The 20,341-nt window shown below is 39.0% G+C and overlaps 1 protein-coding gene across 1 annotated transcript in view; it reads left to right on the top strand.

The window, feature by feature from the left end:
- The window catches only part of OSBPL10 (oxysterol binding protein like 10), a 121,909-nt gene that overhangs the window by 64,751 nt on the left and 36,817 nt on the right, over nt 1-20,341 (top strand). The window contains exons 5-6 of the mRNA XM_064444220.1: nt 6,708-6,918; nt 15,826-15,980. Of these exons, the coding sequence (XP_064300290.1) occupies nt 6,708-6,918; nt 15,826-15,980 (366 nt within the window). The remainder of the gene's footprint in view (nt 1-6,707; nt 6,919-15,825; nt 15,981-20,341) is intronic.

Consider the following 20,341-nt stretch of genomic DNA (forward strand, 5'->3'; position numbering starts at 1 on the left):
TGAATTTTTAAAATATGACAGTTTGTGCTGTTGTTGATGAAATACAGGTCAAGATTGCAAGAGAAGTCCTTGCTCAAGGTCAGAACTGATGACTATATTAGGTTAACATGGCAACCCAATATATTGGGTGTACAGTGAATTAGAAGGTTTTTATTTTTTGTATGTGGACTTTCTTCTCTTGTCACTCAACTGCTTTTGCTTTTAAGAAAAGCAATGTTTTATATTAAAAGAAAAAACGAAACCCCTGTGGTATATGCTTGTTTAACAATAAGAACCAAGGTCCTGACTCATATAACTTACGACTTATTCTGGGGTGTTTGAAAAGCTGATCTCTCTTCGTGTCCTTCCCTAATGTCTTCTGAAATGTTTTCCTTTTGGTACTATTGTCTAAAAGCAAGAAACCAATATTTTCAGAAAGTGTATATATGTGTGTATATGAGAGAGAGAGATATTGTGTTTTCATATAACACTTTATTGATTTAAAAACAAATCAGCCAAACCAACCAACCAAACAAAAAAATGTCCCAAAAGTGAAGCAGCAAACTGGCTATTTCCCAGCCTTTGAAGGCAGTAAACTTCTCACAGGGGCAACTTGACTTAGAGTTGGTAAGAAAGTGATCTGTGTTGCATTTCTGTTACTATTTAAATGGCTAAAGCTTTTTTCCACACAACTGTTTATTTTTGCAGATGCTGTTTTTCATATAAGCACTGGGTTGTTTATTTTCCCATGTTTTTAATAATTGTTTTCAACTTGCATGCAGTCAGTAATGGAAAGGATTTAAAAATATAAATTACTGCATTAAATCTTTCAGAGGAACTGCCTAGAGATAAGTAGGCAGACAATGTGCTGCTAGTGGTGGTGTGCAGAGAATACTACAGTAGAGGAAAAGAGTTATTAACTGATGGAGCCGACTGTCTCCTTGATGAATGATTTCTAGAATGTCACAGAGAACCTTGATGATACAGAATTTCTGTGGGTTCTTAGTGCTAAAAGAATATGTTTCTTTTTCCCTGGAGTGTGTTGGATTTTTTCATACACCTGGGTAGGTATATCTTAATACCTACTATAAAAGGATCCAGTATGTGTGATGATCAATACCAAAAAAGGAAAATGCCATATGTTTAAATTTAAATTGCTCAAGTGTGTGTTAGATTGTGGCTGGGGAGGTCTGAAGAATCTTCCTCGGGTTTTATATTCCAACAGAAGGGTAGGAACATCCGAAGTATTTAAATCATGTTATAGAAAGACAAGATTGGTGATGCTACTTATTTTCTTGGCCGGCTCCACATGGCCTGTATTACAAAGGGAGAGTGTCTACTTGCCCTTTGGGGTAATATGGCTGAGGTCATCCTTCCTTGCTTCAGTTCAGAGTGCTTGAAATCACTGTGTCTTGGGAGATATCCCTGAGACAGCTGTGGATTGGGTAGTTTTGTAGACGGCTTAAAGCTGGTGTTTGCTTTAGGTTGTTGTGATGTGCTGTGTTACCTGGGTGAAATCCTGTAGGATCAGTAATTCTAGAAAGAAAGATGTTCTGATTATCATAATACCCATCTGGGCTGGCCAAACAGACTGAGGCCTGTTAGTCCTGGAGTCTGGATAACAAGAGCATTTCCACTGTAAATAAAATGATGTCAAAAGCAGTCATATGCTCTTCCATTTAGGTGTGGCTATTCGGTTTTCTTTCTCTGAAGTTTCTGTTTCTTTGTGTTAGGATGGGAGGAAAAGTCTTTAACAGAGAGTTTATTACTATACTTAATAGTTGGGAATCTCTCTCTGTCTTTCTAGTTACAGAAACAAATTGAAACTTTAAATAAAAAATTACATTCAGGTTTTGTGAGATGATTTCTCTGCATGGGAAAGATTAATATATCATCTAATATTTTAATAAAATATTGAATTACTGTAGTTTTTTCTTTTAGCACAGAAAATAGCACCTCCAATTTTCATTATTATTTCTTAAGTTAATTTTTCACAGCTGGTTGTAGCTTATTTACTGTACAAAAGGATGTTCTTTCTTCTTATGTCTGAAATACATTTCTTTGCGATCCTATGGTATCTCATAGCTTTTTGTGCCTATCTTTCACATACTGTGGGGGTGACCCTAAGAATTGAGTAGTTTCTACTTACCCATTTGTTTGGGATCTTGTCATATAACGGGTCCCATTCATCATGGTTGGCAGCATGTTCACAATGGGAAGATCCAGGAGGTGCAATTCCAGCTGCGAAGGAGTAGTTAGCAGCTGCTGTGGCTCGGGTAAGTAAGGAAAGCAATCATATGGGATTTTTAAGATCATCCAGGTTCAGGAGGAAGCAGGCAGCAACAGAAGCTGTGAATTGGCTGTTTTGGAGCAAGTGGTAGAGAGCAGATGACCTACTGAGGAAAGTGTCAGAGGATTCCTGTTGCATTCAGTCTTCTGTGACGGTGTCATTGGGTGAGAGGTTTCTTTGAGGGTGGTGGTATTCGGAAGAATTGTATTTGGTTTGCTTGGCAAGGTTTTGCTAGCAAGGGGCTACAGGGGTGGCTTCTGTGAGAAGCTGCCAGAAGCTTCCCCCTATGTCTGATAGAGCCAGTGCCAGCCAGCTCCAAGACGGACCTGCCGCTGACCAAGGCCAAGCCCAACAAGTGATGGTGGTAGCATTTCTTGGATAATATATTTAAGAAGGGCGGCAGGGGGGAGGGGCAGAACCCTGCACAACTGCAGCCAGAGAGAGGAGTGAGACTACATGAAAGAAACAACCCTGCAGACACCAAGGTCAAGTGAAGAAGGAGGGGGAGGAGGTGTTCCAGGTGCCAGAGCAGAGATTCCCCTGCAGCCCGTGGTGAAGACCATGGTGAGGCAGGCTGTCCACCTGCAGCCCATGGAGGTCAATGGTGCAGCAGATACCAACTTGCAGCCAGTGGAGGGGCCCACGCTGGGCGGAGCAGGTGGATGCCCGAAGGAGGCTGTGACCCTGTGGGAAGCCCGTGCTGGAGCAGGCTCCTGGTAGGACCTGTGGCCCCATGGAGAGAGGAGCCCACGCTGGAACAGGCTTGCTGACAGGACTTGTGACCCCGTGGGGGACCCACACTGGATCAGCCTGTTCCTGAAGGACTGCGCCCCATGGAAGGGACCCACACTGGAGGAGTTAATGAAGAACTGCAGCCCATGTGAAGGGGTTGTGTTGGAGAAGTTTGTAGAGGACTGTCTCCCATGGGAGGGACCCACACTGGAGCAGGGGAAGAGAGCAAGGAGGAAGGAACTACAGAGACAACATGTGATTAACTGACAACCCCCATTCCCTGACTCCCTCTGCTGCTTGGGGGCTGGGTGGGTAGAGAGTAAATTTAAGCCCAGGAAGAAGGGAGGGTTGGGGGGAAGGTGTTTTTAAGATTTGGTTTTATTTCTTATTTGATTTGATTGTTAATAAATGGAATTAATTTCTCCAAGGCAAGTCTGTTTTGCCTGTGACAGTAATTGGTGAGTGGTCTCTCCCTGTCCTTATATCAACCCATGAGCCTGTTGTTATATTTCCTTTCCTCTGTCCAGCTCAGGAGGGGAGTGATAGAGTGGCTTGGTGGGCACCTGGCGTCCAGCCAGGGACAACCCACCACAGAATATGGACAATACCTGAGAATTTCTGTCAGGATAAAAGGTCTGAATCTCCTTCAAGCTTCAGGAACAGCTGCTAATAGGGGGCACATAATGTGGTCTGTTTGTTCCCCTGCTGCAAGCTGGAGAAAGGAGCAAAACACACATATGAGCTGATCTCTTCCTAGCCCAAGACTTCCTATTGCTGAACACTTTGCAGTTAGGTAAATGCAGGCATACTAATGTTAGATATATGTACGCATATAATTCCTTTTAATATATGTAGTCCTGGTAGTCCTTTCAGTTTTTCTATTTTATATCTAGCATAGAGTTTTATTTCTGAAGATGGAGTGCATTTGTGGGAATATGCAGTTTCTCCCCGATATTATGAGAAGCTATTTATAGGTGAGAAGGGGGTGCCAAAGCTGAAAGAAGAGTGGAGAGAGAAGTGGGTTGAGACTTGGTGAGGAGATGGGGGCAAATAATTTTTGCTATGGTAAAAAGTAGGTAGCTACTACTTTGAGCTGTCTGTATTTGTAAATGAGGAGGATGGAGAGCTGTAAGGTACTAAAATAACCCTGTGTAAGAGCAAAGTCATTCAAAATTAAGCAAGTTACTTCACTTTGGAAATTAAATGGTAACTCACTTTTCTCAAAATCAAAGCTTTTCATTCTGGTTTTGAAACCAGCTTAGTGTGCTGATAAATCAAGTGCTCTACGCCCCCTTCCTGAAACAGCAAAAAGCAGACCCACAAGTAAGATAGAGGCTAATGCTATAGCTGCATGGCCTAGTGTCTGCCCTGTTAAGGGTTCATGTGTATAATGAGTTTTGACTAGCATGGTTTGGTGTTTTTGTATTAGCTCATCTTTGATTTACTCTTTGTAGAACAACCACACTTCAACTCTTTTAAAGTCTTTTGTCAATGATTTTTTTAAGAAAAATTATTGGCAAGTGTGTAAAAAAAGTTCAGTTATTTCAATAATATATGTTATTTCCTTCCCCTTTTACCACAGAGTAGTTCTGTGACTCTCTAGAATAGGGGAGTTTCTTCCTTTTTGTTCTGTTCATTGAGCTACTTAAACAGTGGTTTTGATCTGTGCTCAAGCAGTAAATGTTCAGAAAGTTCTAATACTTCGAATCCTACACAGAAGTTGCCATTCCTGGTGTCTTCTGCTGCATCAGGTCTGTAGAACTGCTACTGGTATCACAGCTATAATATGAAGCTAGGTAGCACCTAGCTAGGATGAATCAAAAAGGCTTATTTCTAGCTGACTTAAGATAGTTTTAGAATAGTAAGACTCGGAGCAGTACTTTATTTTGGAAAAAGGGAGAATAAAGAACTGATTTTATTTAAATGTCTCCTAATCTAGGAAGAACATAGTTGATAAAAGCCTGTATAGCTTTGGGTTAGGTGATAACTACAAACATGCAGTTAATTTTCCAAATGTTTCCTAAGCTCTCTGGTCAGTTTATCTTCTGCTCCTATCTTAGCTGCAGAAGAATATAGATGCCCTTTATTAAGTGGGGGGGAATGGAAATGTTTAAAGTTTTCAGAGTTTTATTTTTGATTTTATTTCCTAGGGAAGCAAATCTTTAGAAATGTAATCTGTTTCTCACAAGAAAAAAAAAAAAAAAGGAAGGTTGGAAATCTAGTCACTTAGAAATGAAAATAGAACATTTCTGTTGCTGTGAAGGATGAGAACATCAGGTTTTCAACTTCATGCTCTTATTCAAGATGGAAAAGGAGGGAAGTAGTCTACCATACAATTATGTTGTGCAGTCTTCCAGGCAGGTGATGATCTTTTCTCTCCTAAGTGTTCCTTCGGTTTGCCTCCCTGAGCTCTTTTCCTGAGGGAGGAATATTTGCGTGTGTGTGTCTGTGGTGCTCTTGTTTTTGTTGTAGCTTTAAAGCAACCCCCTGTCTGTGCTGTGGTGCTCACACTGTGTGTAAATTCTCAAAGCAGAGCACTGCCTGGGGTTCTAGCTGTTCCCTAAAGCTGCATATTGTGGGGGTCTGTGTCACCTTCTGACTGGTCTGGTTTTCTGTCAAAGGGAATTAAAATCGACTGTGGCTTCTACTGAAGCTTTGCTCTCTGTTCTAAATATTGACTACTAAAATGTCATTATTGTAACCTTCAGCAAGGCTACAGGAAGCACACCATACTTTGAAAATATAATACTGATAAAAAACAAAGTAATGAAGTTCATAATATATTTTTACAGTGTAGTAGCTTGGACAAATGGAGCTTGAATCTTTGTTGCTTACAAAGTCTTCAGATATTTTTTCTGAAAGCTTTGGATACATCAAGTATGAACCTGTAAGTTTTCGCAGTAAGTTTTTTGCAAGCTACATGTAAGAAAAGAGACTAGTCATGTGCATGTAAAATTTCCTACAGGCTGTAAAAATGGAGAGATAAGTTATAAACATCTTTTTCTTTTGGCTTTAGGAGGGACTCTGGAAGCTTGCCAATTTGTTTAAAGAACAGCCTGCTCAAATGATGTTTTTATCTGCTATACAAGCATGCATTTTGTCTTCATCTGGATGGTCCAAATCTAGAAACAGATTAACTTTCTCCCTGTCAGCTGGTATTCATATCTGATAATAAATAAGTACTCTAAGTTGCATACTATGCTAATGTCTGTAAACTTACGAGTTACCTTATTTTTTAAAAACAACTCCTTATTGATGCTTGAGAAATGAAAAATGTCTGTTCTTAAACTGTGATTCGATATTTTATTTAGGAAAGAAGGAGGAGGGACAGTGTAGCTTCCTTGGGTGTCTGAGATCACATATAAAGGAAAGAAAATTTAAACCTAAATTAATAACGGAGAAGGAAGTAGAATTTTAATACTTTTCCTTATGAAGACTTTCTGAATGTATGAGTCACACCATTAAACCTTCTACGAACCTACTGTTTTAAGAGACAATTTTCTCTAACATAGTCTTGACATTTTTACAGGCCTTTGGTAGTCTCAAGCCCTTCGTTTTTGTAGGTAAGTATATGGTATGTTTGGATCCAAACATTATCATCCATTTGTGGTAGTTCTTCACGTTTAGTCACTATATCAACCCATAAGAATTTAACAGCTATGTAGTGGTATTTCCTATGACAGTAGATGTTTTTGGACCTTTACAGATCATGAGCCAAGTTGAAGGACAACAGAAGAACCTTGTACAAGCCATTGAAGCTCTTCCAAGTTCTGGGCCCCTTTCTGCCTTGGATCAGGACTTGCTGCTTTTAAAAGCTACCTCTGCTGCCACCCTGAGCTGCCTTGGAGAATGCCTGACTCTATTACAGCAAAGCATGCATCAAGTGGGCCAGCATCATAACAGGACACTGTCATCTGGTAAGCACAAACTCTCTCGGGTGTTATTTTATGTGCCTATGAGTTTTTATTATGATACTGAAGCAAGCAAAATTAACCATTCCTCAGAGAGGTAAGTTGGGGTGAGCAGCTTGTAGTATCATAAATTTTTTCTTTGCCTAAAACAAGATGCAAAATTTTTTGAAATCAGGAGAGAGGAGGAAAAGAGGTTTTCCTAAGTCTTCTCAGGGAAAATCAGGTGCTGAAGACAGGAAGACAGAAGAAAAAGGGGGGAGGGGTTGAGGAGAATGGGTAGATAAGCCTATATTCTTGATGACAGTACAGAACCTGCTTGGTTATTTTGGTTTGGGTTATTTTTTGTTTGTGTCTAATTTTTTGGCTTTTTTTTTTTGAGATTGAAATCGTGATACAGATTAGCTTGATAAAAATACATTATTATTATGCATTTCTACAGTGATAAAAATATTTCTGGTTTTCTACATGGAAGGATGCTGCTGAGGCAGACTTATTCCAGCCCATGTTTTTTTTTTAATCTGAGAAAAGTTCTCCATGCTGCTATTTAACAAACAAAAAAAAAAATCTGTAGCAAATTTTTATTAACCTAGAATGTTAAACAGTTTGATTCTGCATTGAGCTTTGCAGGCATGAACCTCTCAGTCCCCATGCGGCTCAAATTTTTTCAGTTCACCCAGGTCTACATCTCTGTCCATAATGCTGGAAGCTGGACCTTGAGCTTTCTGAGAGGGTGGTCAGTATTTTTCCATACACAAACTGCACTGCCTGGTCTAAGAGCAGGAGCAGGATTTGGTATAAGGAGCAGCAGCAGTAGCAGAACTGTGGGTGCGGGGTGGCTTTTTAGGTTTCCTTCAGGTGCTTCAACAACATCCCCCCAGCCTGTCCTTACTTACAGTAGGCTTATGCCTACTGTACGGATATGCCCTCAGGGCTACTGAAACAGCTAGATAGGAAGCCCTCTGAAGAATTCCCTTTGTGGGGAGAAAGACATGTGAGACGGTCAGCTGAGAAGCAGGCAGATGATGTAAAAAGGGTTCTTAGAAAAACAGTGTAAAAACCTTGACACCTATGCTATGGTATATCATGACTTTCCCACATCCTGATTCTGATATATTTCATAAAGGAATGTAAACAAAAGAATGTATTCTATTTTTGTGTTCTGGTTTTCTTTTAGAAAATGCAAGAAAACCTTACACAAATCTAAATAGTAATGATAAAGTGCATTTAATTGAATCCTTTGATATAGTTTAATTTCAAGAGAGAATGGTTTGGAACAAAGATGAAAAGCATCCTTCAAAGAAAAGTCTCTTTCTAGTTTCAAAGTCACTGAAGGTTGTTTTTCATGTCCGTGTGATCTAAGTGAACTGTCAGAGATAGATGACTTGAGTTGTACGTGCCCTTGAATCTGTGTCCAAATAATCTGTTAAATCAGTGTCGTTATTTTGACTTGATAATGATTTTTGGGTATCTATGCACAAGAATAGAGAAAAGCAAGCATAACATTAGTAACTGGTGACATAGAATCCCATATTTTATGAAGAGTGGAAAGCCATGACTATAAAGTACTTAATAAAATTTATTAAGTGTTTTTGTTTGTTCCTCCTAACACTTTAAACTTGTTCAAGAAACCATTCAGAAATCAAAATTCTGTAGCACTGGTTCACACCAGCATCTTTGGTGTAACTGTGAGAAACTGAATGCAGTTAATTCTTCTAAAAAGAAGAAAGAAAGGAACTAAAAGCTGCTAAATATCTCTTTAGTCTCTTCTTCCTGACTGAAAGAGTCAGTGAAAGGATTCCGTCCCCCGTCCCCCCCCCCCTTTTCTTTTCCGCATCAACACAGTTGCTTTGAAGAACCTGGCCTACAGGTCTGGATTGCTGATTTTCCTACACACTTAATCTTGTCCAGGAGTATTTTGATAGACCTAATATTTCTGCTGAGCAGGTAGAGATTCGGAGTCATCAAAGCTGCATAAACGCATAACAAATCAGAATAATGCCTTTAAGTAATCCTCTAGCAAACTAATTCTGAGAGATGATATATTTAATTTTCATTCTGTGTCCTCCAGGTAAATTTTTTTAATTGACCTTTACTGTCCCCATTTGATACTGTCAGCTGAAAATGTCTCTTGTTAGTTTAAAAATTGTATATTCCTCTGATAGGAAGTCTCAAATGCCTTTCCCATGAGATGTGATGGCCCGGCACAATTTATTGCCAGACGTTTCCATCCCAGTGTTGTCTCATTACCTGCTGCGTAGTGCCCAAGATGCTAGTGGACATCGTGGGGCAGGATCCACAGAATTTTATATATATAGAGAAGATATGAATTCGATAACTTATTTTCCTACTTCTAGCCTACAGTCATGAAAGCATTCCGGTCCAACAAAGCAGCACAGTCTTGCTCATGAGGAGTGTAAGAAATAATCAATGGCTTAGCTTTGGCGATTTGAACTTACCCTTGAGTTTACTTTCCTTCAGCACCAAAAGCTCTCACTGTTATACTATGAAGAGAGAGGACTGCCTGAAAAGTAGATGTATATCTTCTTTCTCTGCTTTCTCTGTGCCTTTGCTGTGCTTGTGTCCTTGAAATCTTTATGGCCAGTTATGCAAGGATTGCTGACTACTTCTCTGTGAACTGTAGGCCTTGCAATCTTACTGTTTCTAAAGCAAGGACTTAATAGCTGAGAGTTTCTGACCGAGTACTTAGGGAATGCACTCATGAAGATTATAATTAAATAGTAGCTATTTTAAACAGATTTACAAATCCTTATTGTTTTAAACAGAAAAAAGTCTCCTTGAGATGTAAATATTTTTATTGCTTTGTTTTCCAGTAATGTGAGTAGAAAGAAAGCAGCTTGGCTGATTCAGTTTAGTGGAATCTTATCCAGAATATAGGACTGCATAGGTCTTGAATTTAAATATTTTCATGGCATCCTTTGTCATGGAATAGCTTAAGACAGACACAATTTTTCCTCTTGGTTTTTATGTTTCTCATGAGTTGTCATTCTTAGACCTCAAGCCTACAAGCAGATGTGAAGATTAAATGCAAGTATTCAATCTTGGCTTGAGGGGTAGTCAACACATGTTTTATTTCCACTCTAAAGCTTCAGTGAAGGGTTTTTGTGATTGTCATCTTCATTAGTGCTTGATTTTGGAAGTGCATCAACAAGAACAGTCAGCAAAATCCTGTGTTTCTACTTTTGAGTCACAATAATGTCAAATTCATTTCTAGCTGTCATTATTAAAGGAATGTGGATTGATCACTGGCTAAATTATTTGTAATTTTTTTTCTTTCTTTGAAAAATATGTTGGAGAAGGTTATTATTAGCTGAAAGTGTTGGTTACATATAGTGTAAGTTGTGGATGCGGGATTGCATCTATACAAGCTTCTTTGGGTTTGGGAATTTTGGTGCTTTTGGTAGGAGGAAGAAAAATGTCAAGGATTTTTCTTATTGGCCAAGAATGTCACCACTTAGGCACATGTAAAGTAATTGCTGATCAGCATGAAGTGCCTTGTGACAAGCTTGAGTTCATTTAGCATGCAGGCATGAAACAGGTACCTTTTAAAATAAAAATGCAGAGAAGAAACTTTTGTCTTCACGTCAAACTTTAAAGCTTATAGTGTCATTTTGTCTGCCTCTGTAGCCTTTGGCAGAAGAGGTATCTCTAGAGCCTAATGACTGCTATGGTTAATGTACTTCCCTCCCAAACTGTAAAGACAGCAAACTTGAATGTTTGAAGTAGCTTTACCAGCCTATGTTGTGTTTTAAGTCTGTTTTTTTTATTTTAGTGTTTTGGCAGACAGAATCCCGTCTTGTAGAAGCAGCCTGCACAGATAAATCTGTTCTTTTAGTCTGCATTTCACATTAGCCATTCATTTACTGAATAGAGCATCTCCCTGATAGGAATTCCCTAATATATTTTTCTGTTTCTCACTTGCTCACTTTTCCAAAGCGTAAAATATAATGTTTATTTTTTCAGAGGATCCTTAAAAACAAAACCCAAACCCTCCCTCACTATGGATTTTCTGAAGTTCATCTGAATGTGTAAATGCTGCTTGTTTTGGCTCCCATGGCAGCAAATGGATTGAAGATGATTCTGGAGTTCAGGGCAATGTACTTGAACTTTATTTTATCAGATTCTCTGGTGCCTACTTTTTGGAGAAAACAAGTGGATGGTAAAGACAAAATCTAAATGCTTTCAATTTGGTGACAAATGACAGCTAGGGATTCTCCTGCAGCTGAGATGGCAGGAGGAGACAAAAATGAGCAGAGGAGCCTTCTTTCTTGCTTACTCCCCCTACTAAATGTTTGTGGGCAGGGAAGGGTGAGGAAAGAAGATAGGGGAGAAGGTATTCTTTGGTACTGGTGTAATTTACTAGATTTGGCATAGTCAGTCAGGTCTCCTGTAAATGCACCGTTGCTAAACTTGCTTCTGTCAAGAATAAGCAAAACAATTTGCTGTCTTACCTAAATGCTAATACATTATTCCTCATATGCTCTTCTTTCTTTGGAAGGTAACATTATTTTCTAGTCCCCACCCAGCATTAGCAAATACAATGTTGTCTTTCTAATCGGGAAAGCAGATATGCAGCTGCCACTTGCTGTTGGTTCAGCCTGCTGTAGGATTGAGCAGAGAAACAAAACGGTGGCATCCATCCCTGGCAGGCAAAGGGAGTCCAGATCTAATCTTGGTCTTTCCTTGAGGCCTACCGTTGCATTGTTAAGGGGATATTTGTTAGGGTATAGTTACAATATATTGTAAGAGTTTTATCAATAGAAGATAGCTTACAATTGTGCCAGGAAATAAACCATAAGGTTTTTTTAGTCTATAAACCAAGAACAGAGGACATAAAAATAGAGATGTTTTTGTTACAGAATTGAGGTAGGTGTTAAGCATATTTCATTCATCAGTTATCGTGCAAAAATGTAGCTGAAGGTACATCAGGTACCTAGAAAACCAGAACCAACTGAAAAATCTCCTGTAAACCACCTCTTTGGGGAGAATTTCCCTCCCTCCTGCTGTGTACACCTGTGAAAGGGAAACATGTTTCTCCTGAGGGCATTTGTGCAATCTGAAATAGATGGGGTTCTGTGAACTATAGCATTGCTATAGGGAGTAGGTTGTGTCTGGATGCTGTACTTTTCTCATGCAGAAGCGTTCTCCCATGCCTTGGTGGATTTTTCTGCTGCATGTTCATCACAGTGGAAACTGGTGTTGAGGAGAAGAGGGAAAGAAGCTCATTTTTGGGTGTTTCATGTAAGAACTCTCATTTTGTGTGTACATATGCACTGAACTTCCAGAGGAATCAGGCTTGGGTTTTCAGTCCTGGAACCAGGGAACCAACACTCTGCAGGTAGAAGAGATTTGGCTGATTTTACTAGTTGTGTATTTGGTACGTCATTCCTAATTTTTGCAGTTTACTGCAGAAACAGATGTTTTGTTGTAATTAGTGTAGTGCTTTGCATAGTCTTAAAGCAAGTAGCTGTGTAGTTGTGAATGCTTTTATATAATTTGTGACTGCCTTTCTGGAGAATTTCTTTAGAATTATGAAATGTATCGAAATAAGAATTGAATTTACCTTTCTCCAGCTGTCTTTGGCTATGACTGAGAACAGAGCAAAAATCTGGCATAAAAACAAAACAGTGACAGCAGTTTCTTCCTATTCTTGTCCAACTCTGAAGGTAAACTTTATTTCTCATAATATGCTTAATTTTAAATTTTTTTTTCCTTCTTGAAGTCTTTGAAAGAACAGGAATTGAACTAGTGATAGAAAATTTTGAGTGCCATAAAGTGGCAAAGATGGTAACTCCATTAATCTGGTTATTTACAGGTGGCAGCTTAGTCTGTTGAGAGTGAATTCCAATAAAATAATTTGTTTTGATATGGGACAGAGAACAACTATATACACTGTTTTGTGGTAAGAGTAATTTCTACTCGTGCAGATGAGAACGTTTTGGCTGTACAACTGATAGGGTGAAGTGGGAGCCGAGTTGTTGTGTCCTTTCACTTTCTTTATGAGATTGTATTCTGACCTTAGTTGATTTTAAGATTATTTCTGATGAGTTCTCTCTTCATACTTTGCTTTTGCCTGAGAGGTAGGCTGCTGTTAGGTATATGGCAACTCCCTTGGGATGATACGATAATGCTGACATGTCAGGTTAAGATGTGTAGATTAAAGATCACCGAAGGTTAACTGATGGCACTTTGAAACTGGCATGGAATTTGTTCAACTTGTTCAGAGAGCTGACTTTTTATTTAGGTTTCTGTGGTGTGTGACTAACATCTTTTACTGCATATGTCTCTTCTGCAAAGTGGTCAAGTTCCAGGCAGACAGAATTTAACAAAACAATTTTTCTCATACGCAGAAGTGTTGACAAAACAGATGTGCTTTATCCTTTGGACCTTAACTCTTGGCATCCTATTGGTGTTGGCTGGGTCATAATGTGTTGTTAATATCTGCTTAAAAATTGATTAAGTGTTCTGTGAAGGTAGCATTGCTCTTGGGACAGGCAGAAAACCTTGCCTGCATAGTTCTAGCAGTTTCTAAAGTGTATGGAGAAAGATGAAGTAAATAGTCTTTTTACAGTGTGTTTGTACTGAAGAGGAAAACTAGTGTGTTTAAAAATGTGTAAGTGATGATGAAGTAATAAACGTTCACACTTCAAAATTTCCCCTGAAGCAAGGTATTTTTTAAAACAGGAGCTTTTTCTTGTGCTTAGTTCCAGAAATTAGATTTAAAAAAATATATATAAATTTTAAAAAATAATTGTTTACAGTAAAGGCCAAATAAATTGTGTGTGCATAGAGAAAATGGATAGCCCAAGGAAATGATTGGATGACTTATTTTCAAAGATTGGCATAAAGAGAAGTCGGTTCAAATTTTTTTCTTAAGTCTCTCTGTAATAGGAAAATAGCAGCAATAGTCAGCTGTTTGACAGGGTGAAACAGAAAAACAGGTTGAGGTTTGTTACGGGAAAGTAACGAAGAGCAAGAAGCATAGGCATGCTCCATAAAGCTCTTTGTGTCTATTCAAAAGTGAAATAAGTTTATTTTAATTTCTTGCACTTCCTTTCTCCTTGAAATCTGTACTGACATCAAAAAGAGTAAAAATTTTGTAAGTTTACAGACATATGAATTCCCTCCAGTGAACCAAAGTTTTATAGTTCATGCTGATGGTATGCTTCCTTCCTCTCATGCAGTCAGAGTCCATTTTGCATCTGCCAAAACAGTCTTTGGATTATTCTCTAAGTCAGGGCTTGTTTTGAGGGATCTGGGGTTATCCTTTGTTCCTAGCAGCAAATTACTCAAGACCTGAGGAGAAAGTAAAGAGATACTATGACTACATTCACTGTGCACTTCATTCCTTGCCATGTGTACCAGCATAGTGTGTTGATTTAACCTCATCTTTGGAATGGGGCCAGATGTTAGCTTCCTGATGTGAAGGACCAATGGGTAGTGCCAATCCAAGAAAATGACCTTTTGTTTGATACTTGCATTTTCTCTCACATGGTTCACGTAACTCAACTGGGACTTACAAGATCTACTGGCATAGTCCTCAAAGTCACTGAAACCCAAAAAGATTTGCAGTATGCGGTCTGACAGCAGAGCTGCAGAGATGTTCCTCCTTTGGGGAATTTGAGTAGTTGTGTGAAATACACATTTAAAAAAGAAAACAAACAAAACAAAACAAAAACCAAACCAAAACAAGAAACCAACCAAACCTGGATTTTTTTCCCCCCTGTTGCTTATTCAGATCTTTGAAAATCTTTTTACACTTAACTATTTGCTTATGCTTTCTTCAGCAAAAGATGGTGCCACAAAATCACGCTAAGAAAGTAGACCTGAGGTTTTGTCATGTCATGGGAACTCAGTGCCATTTTAGATGAGAGGAATGTTCTGTAATTATTTTATCTTTAGAATTTGGTAAGAGGTCAGCTGTAGGACCATGGCCCATTTTTAATAATGTAACTGTTACTGTAATGTAACAGCATTACCTTACCAGATCAAACCATTTACTTTAATTAGGAGGCAACCTCTGGTAACCCCTGGTGTTGGGGGAAGGAGAAATTGCATGTTCTGTAATGTACTTTGTGTTGATTTGGTCATCTTAAAAAGTTGTCAGTGATTGGAGAAGGAGATCATCCCTGTGGCACTAATTGTATTTTCATATACAAATTATGGTAATTACTGAAAGCTGCAATTTTCTTATACGTATCTCTGCATTTTATAGCAGCGTGTAATTAATAGCTGAAATTTAAGCCCGATGCTGAGGGCTACTGATTTGAACGTTGATACTATGTTTTAGAGCAGTAAGGGAGTAACAACTGTGCAGTCACCTTAGCTGATTGTTCTTTCTGCCTTGGAGTCCTTAAATGCTGGCTTATTCTGGAAATCAGGTGCCCCCAGAAATAAGGGTTATTCCAATGTCTAGTTCTGTTTGATTCATATTTAATGTGTATCTTTACTGTGGTCTTGGGACTAATAAAGCATTTTAGCACTTAACCTAGAAAGAGCTTTTAATAGTACAGACAGAAATAAAATACAGCTGCTAAGCTTAAAACTCTGATTTCAGGAAGAAGAAATGGAGGGTTTACTTGGATAACTTCATAACTATGAGAATAGTGGATAGAGAATATTTGCTTAATTAGCAAGGTATGCCAGATTGTGTAATCTTTATGTACAGTTCCATCTGGTCATAGGAGTAACATTTTAAAATCTTCCTTCATTAACTTCATAGAGAAAATATTTATAAATTGGCATAGAAGATGCCAGAGTGTTTTTGTTACTAAAGTAAAACTGCATGGAAGCAGAGAAGAGAGAGCAGTTCATTTATATTAGTAGAATCATGAGATGAATGGCAAGAGATCTGTAAGCTGCCTCTTGTAAGTTGACACCCATTTTCTGCTTCAGAAGGTATCCTGGGGTGGCCTGGGCCCAAGTCACACTCCACAGAGCAACTGAAAAATGGTGCCCTCAGCTCCTTATCATCTGCTAGTGCCAACATTACATGGGCAATAGTACCGTCTGCAGCCCAGGATGGACAGGCACTGCAACCAAATACAGAGGTAAGCACGCTAGGTCTCTATAGGTTGTTTCTGTTGTATCTGAGACTTGACATTGGTTAAGACGCAAACCATATATGATGGTGGATGCTTTTATTAATTACTTATTATACTTTTTTCTTTTTTTCTTTATAGTATCCTCTTTGTGATTAATTGGAAAATGCTAAGTTTCATGCAAAAGTGCACTCTAAAAACTAGAAAAATATGTTGATATTGCTGTGTGCTTTTGCTTCTCTGAGGTACTTTGGACAGTGGACTATGGCAAGCATACAGTCTCTTCTAGTTATAAACGCAATTAAGACTGTCAGTACACATTTCTGTGTTCTGGTGACAGAAAAAGCTCTTTGTTTTTTATGCTTGTTTGAGACACTAGGACCACAGCATTTGCTTGCTACTTGTTGTGTATAGCTGACTATTCTTTGAGTTGAAAAACTACATTATTTTCTGACCCCTTTTCCTGTTAAGTGGGCAGAACTTGTCCACATCATCCTGCACCAGCCTGTTGATTTGTGCTTTTGTGGCATTTGCTTGGTAAAGGGCAGTTCTGAAGCATCGACTCTTTGAGGAGGCTCACAGCTGCGTATCAGGCATCTCATGCACTGAAAGTCTCTCACCATGCCAAACTTCTCCAGCTTCTACTGTCTGCTTCGGTTGCCAGTGCTGCCCACAAGGAAAACACTTCACTCTGAGACCCCACAGATTGTAGGGCACCTGGAGCACGTGAGACCTGGAGAACGGGGAAGAAGTTTTTGAGAGAGCTGAAGAAACCCTTTTCTACTAGTGAATGCTCCTTGGCAATTGGAATGGCTTAAATTAAATTATATCACCTTTAACAAAATGTGTAATGGCTGGGGACATCAATAAAGCTGTTTGTTTTTCCAGTTCTTTCGTAGTATCTTGAATTGAATACAGTTTAAAAAAAAAGGAGCATAAATCAGCTTTTTTAAATATTACGTGTTACTTTGGTCCTCTTCTAGATCTGTTCTTAGAAAGTAATTTCAAATTCTCTTTCTCCTAGTGTCCATTAATCACAATGTTTAAATTACCTCTAATTGCTTTTTATTAGGAAGTAGTGTTATTTCTTTTTCAGACAAGCCAACATGCAGTTCTAATAGTGTGTTTTTAAGACGAGGCTATTTGAGAATATTGTTTTGGGAGTTACTACTTTATTCACTGACACACTGCAATTTGTTTCATTAGGTTTTTCTAGATGTTTTTATTCTTTAGGCTACCTGGTAAAGCCAAATGAGATGTGGAAGCATGGGCTTTGCAGTAAGAACATGAAGAGCAGCAGCTGATTTAACTCATCGCAGGGTATCATTTTGCAGTTGAGTTGAGCCATTTATGACTTGTTTTAAATGACAATTTTTTTTTAAGTCCAGTCTCCTCCCCCTCGCTTACTGGTGAGAGATACTGAGTTGTGCTTGTGGCTTGAGGCACTGCTTTGCTTGTGGAACTCATGATTTATTGAGAAGGGAGTACCCTTGAAAAGATATATATACACAAGGGAGCATAGCACTGTTTGTAATACAGAATCTTCAGTGCTTTGTGGGCAATCTTCCTGAAATCAGCAGCCTGCATTTGGAGGACCTGGGGCACTAGCCCTTAAAAAAAGAAGAGGAAAAAAAAGGGGGGGAAAGAGAATATATAAGATTTTAAAGTTATAAAAAGCTCAGCTGAAGATGGTGTTTTTGGTAGAAGCAGCGAAGTGGTGGTTTGTTGATTGGTGGAGCAACAAGAAGCACCTGGACTCGTGTGTAATTTTTGTTATGATAGTACAGTTTATTAAGCAGAAATTTGGTTTTGCCCCGAGAAAATGGCCTAAATCAGGATTCATTCCTGGGAGCTCTTCCAGAGCTGTGGCTTCCCTTCCACTGAGTCCTTGTGTATCTCGCGTTGTCTGAGATCGATACTGTTGGCTCACAATTTGAAGTCCTTTTTCAAATGTAGCTGATATATTTTTCAGTTTTGATCATTTTGATCAAGATATCAGTGCCCTTTTGGAAGGCTGAAGCACAAAACTCGAATTGTGGAAGAGGGGAACAGTTGCATCTAATGTAAGTTGGAGCTTTTGTGTTTTCATATTCATCTCAGATCAAGCAAGTTGTCATGGCCTGTTACAGAGGCTCTTGGCTGCTGTGGTCGGATCCTCTTCCCAGAGAGGAGGTGAAGTTCTCCTAGAGTGCTGCAGGTCCTGCCTAGCTGTCCAGGCTGAGCAAAGTGTCCCACAAGTAGCTGGAGGTTCTTCTTGTTGTGACTAGAGAAAGGAGCGTGAGAGAACAGGCTTTGGAGAAAAGATCTTTTGGGCAATGTAGCATCCTTAGCAGGGTAACAGTGATCTGAGCTGGGTGGTCACCCAGGAGATGATGTCTGACACCCCCTGAAGTTATCAAAGGTGTTTGGCGTAACACACTAACAATTCCATGTGCAGGATTTAAGCATCTTTTAAAATATATTTTGGCCTGTTTTGTGTCCCAGGCAGGATCTTAGGTTTGGCAGTGAGTAGCCAGTTCATTTCCAAAGGCATAAAAGTGCTGACTGGGCTAATTACTTAGTATGTGTAATTATATCTAAAAGCAACTGCAAGTCATCACACTCCACTTGTTTCGTAGTCCAGATACACTGTTGTTAATAACTGATAGCATCAGCAGGGAATGAGAAAATGCATCTAGATGCCATTGTTTGACAAAGCTTTGGCACTGAAGGCCTTGATTTCTCTATTTATCTGGTTGCTTCTTTTAGATGTAGAAAAAAAGAGGAATCCACAAGTGTCATTCAAATGAAGCTTATTTCTCTTAATGACTTTCTTTTAAAAAAACCCAAACTAGGCACTGGATGATCCTAATTTCCGAAGAAGCTGGTAGTGTATTAATGGGGCTCAGCTTTCAAAATATGCCTGCCAAAAGAAGTGAGTCTCGCTTTTACCGAAGTTATGAGGAGAGCTGGTTCCTCTATTGATGCTGTCAAAATGAATTCCAATATTTTCTTTGACTTTTATTTTTTAAAAATCTGTACCTTTTATTGTATAACCTCTATTGCTTAGTCAGAAGCCATACCCCATAGGGATGGGAGAGAGCTTTTTGGCTAACGGTCAGCACAATATGGTAGAGGTACTGACCAAACAAATTGTGAATTGACCTGTAGTCTGATATAGAAAAAGCCATTAAATTACTACTCTTGGGGAACAACTGACTCAACTGCTTATTTTATAGAATGTTATTTATAAGGAAAAGGTAATTTTAGGTATGTGGGCCAGCACTGGTTTTAAAAAGAAAACAGAGATGTTTGTTATCTTGGGTGGGGGGGAGTGGGTGGGATGACTGCTGGAGAATCTTTCCTGCATAGCAGGCTGCCAGTGGTAGCAGCTTCCTGGCAATGAGACCAAGTGGCTGAATGTGTTTAGTGATAGCTGTGTTAATTCTCAGCACAGCATGTAGGCGCTTTGCAGTAGTGCATTAGGCAACATCATTAACAAACCAATGACTTGTTCTCTGCCATGTTTTTTATATGATTATGAAGAAGCATGGATCTTTATAATTCTCCTCTGGAATAACAAGTCTCACCTGTTGCAATTTTCTTTGAATACTTAAGCATTCTTAAGGGATATAAGAAGTTCTGGAGTTGAGTTTTGATACCATAGATAACTACAGTAAAACCTTTCTTTCTGGTCTGTCGCACTGTCAGGGTTTCAGGAATGTGGAGTTTCTCCCCTGGTGAAATAATGTAACAGCTGAAGATTCTTCTCTTTAAATCGTGTGTTGGTGTTTACTTGCTTTTGTTATTTAGGGTGTTTCTTGCTTCTAAATGCAAGGGTATCCTTTGAGATATTGCTTAAATTAGTTCAGAAAATACAAGATTTTGTGGCAGAGATTATTTTCTTGTGTATTCCTTGACTATTTTAGCACGTCCTTTCTTGATGTTCCTGTTTCATCTTCCCAGATGAGTTTTCTTTTAGGGTTGTGACACAGGACAGCATGAAGTTAAAGCCTGTGACCTTCACTGAAAGAAGTAACCCCTGACAGTGAAATGCTGGATCAAGCACCCTTGTCTTTTATTTTTTCTACCTGTTCTTTTTTGTCTATCCACCTGAAACATCAGGTGGAAGCAGGGATAAGGGCTGAGCTGAACAGAACTAATCTCCATCTGATGTGAGTTGATGTAAAATACTTTTGTGCATCCCCATGTGAACCACTTTGGACTTCTTGGAGTAAGCTATGTTGTAATTTCAAGTTATTATTTAGGGTTTTTTCCCTTAAAGCAGAATAGGACAGAATATGCCAGAGTACACTCTTGAGAGCTGTGACGTGGACTTGGTCTGTGCCCAGGCTGCAGTGATGGGACTCTGCTTCCTTCATTGAAGAGTT

The sequence above is a fragment of the Phalacrocorax carbo genome, chromosome 2 (genome assembly GCF_963921805.1).
Source record: "Phalacrocorax carbo chromosome 2, bPhaCar2.1, whole genome shotgun sequence".
Classification (NCBI taxonomy): domain Eukaryota; kingdom Metazoa; phylum Chordata; class Aves; order Suliformes; family Phalacrocoracidae; genus Phalacrocorax; species Phalacrocorax carbo.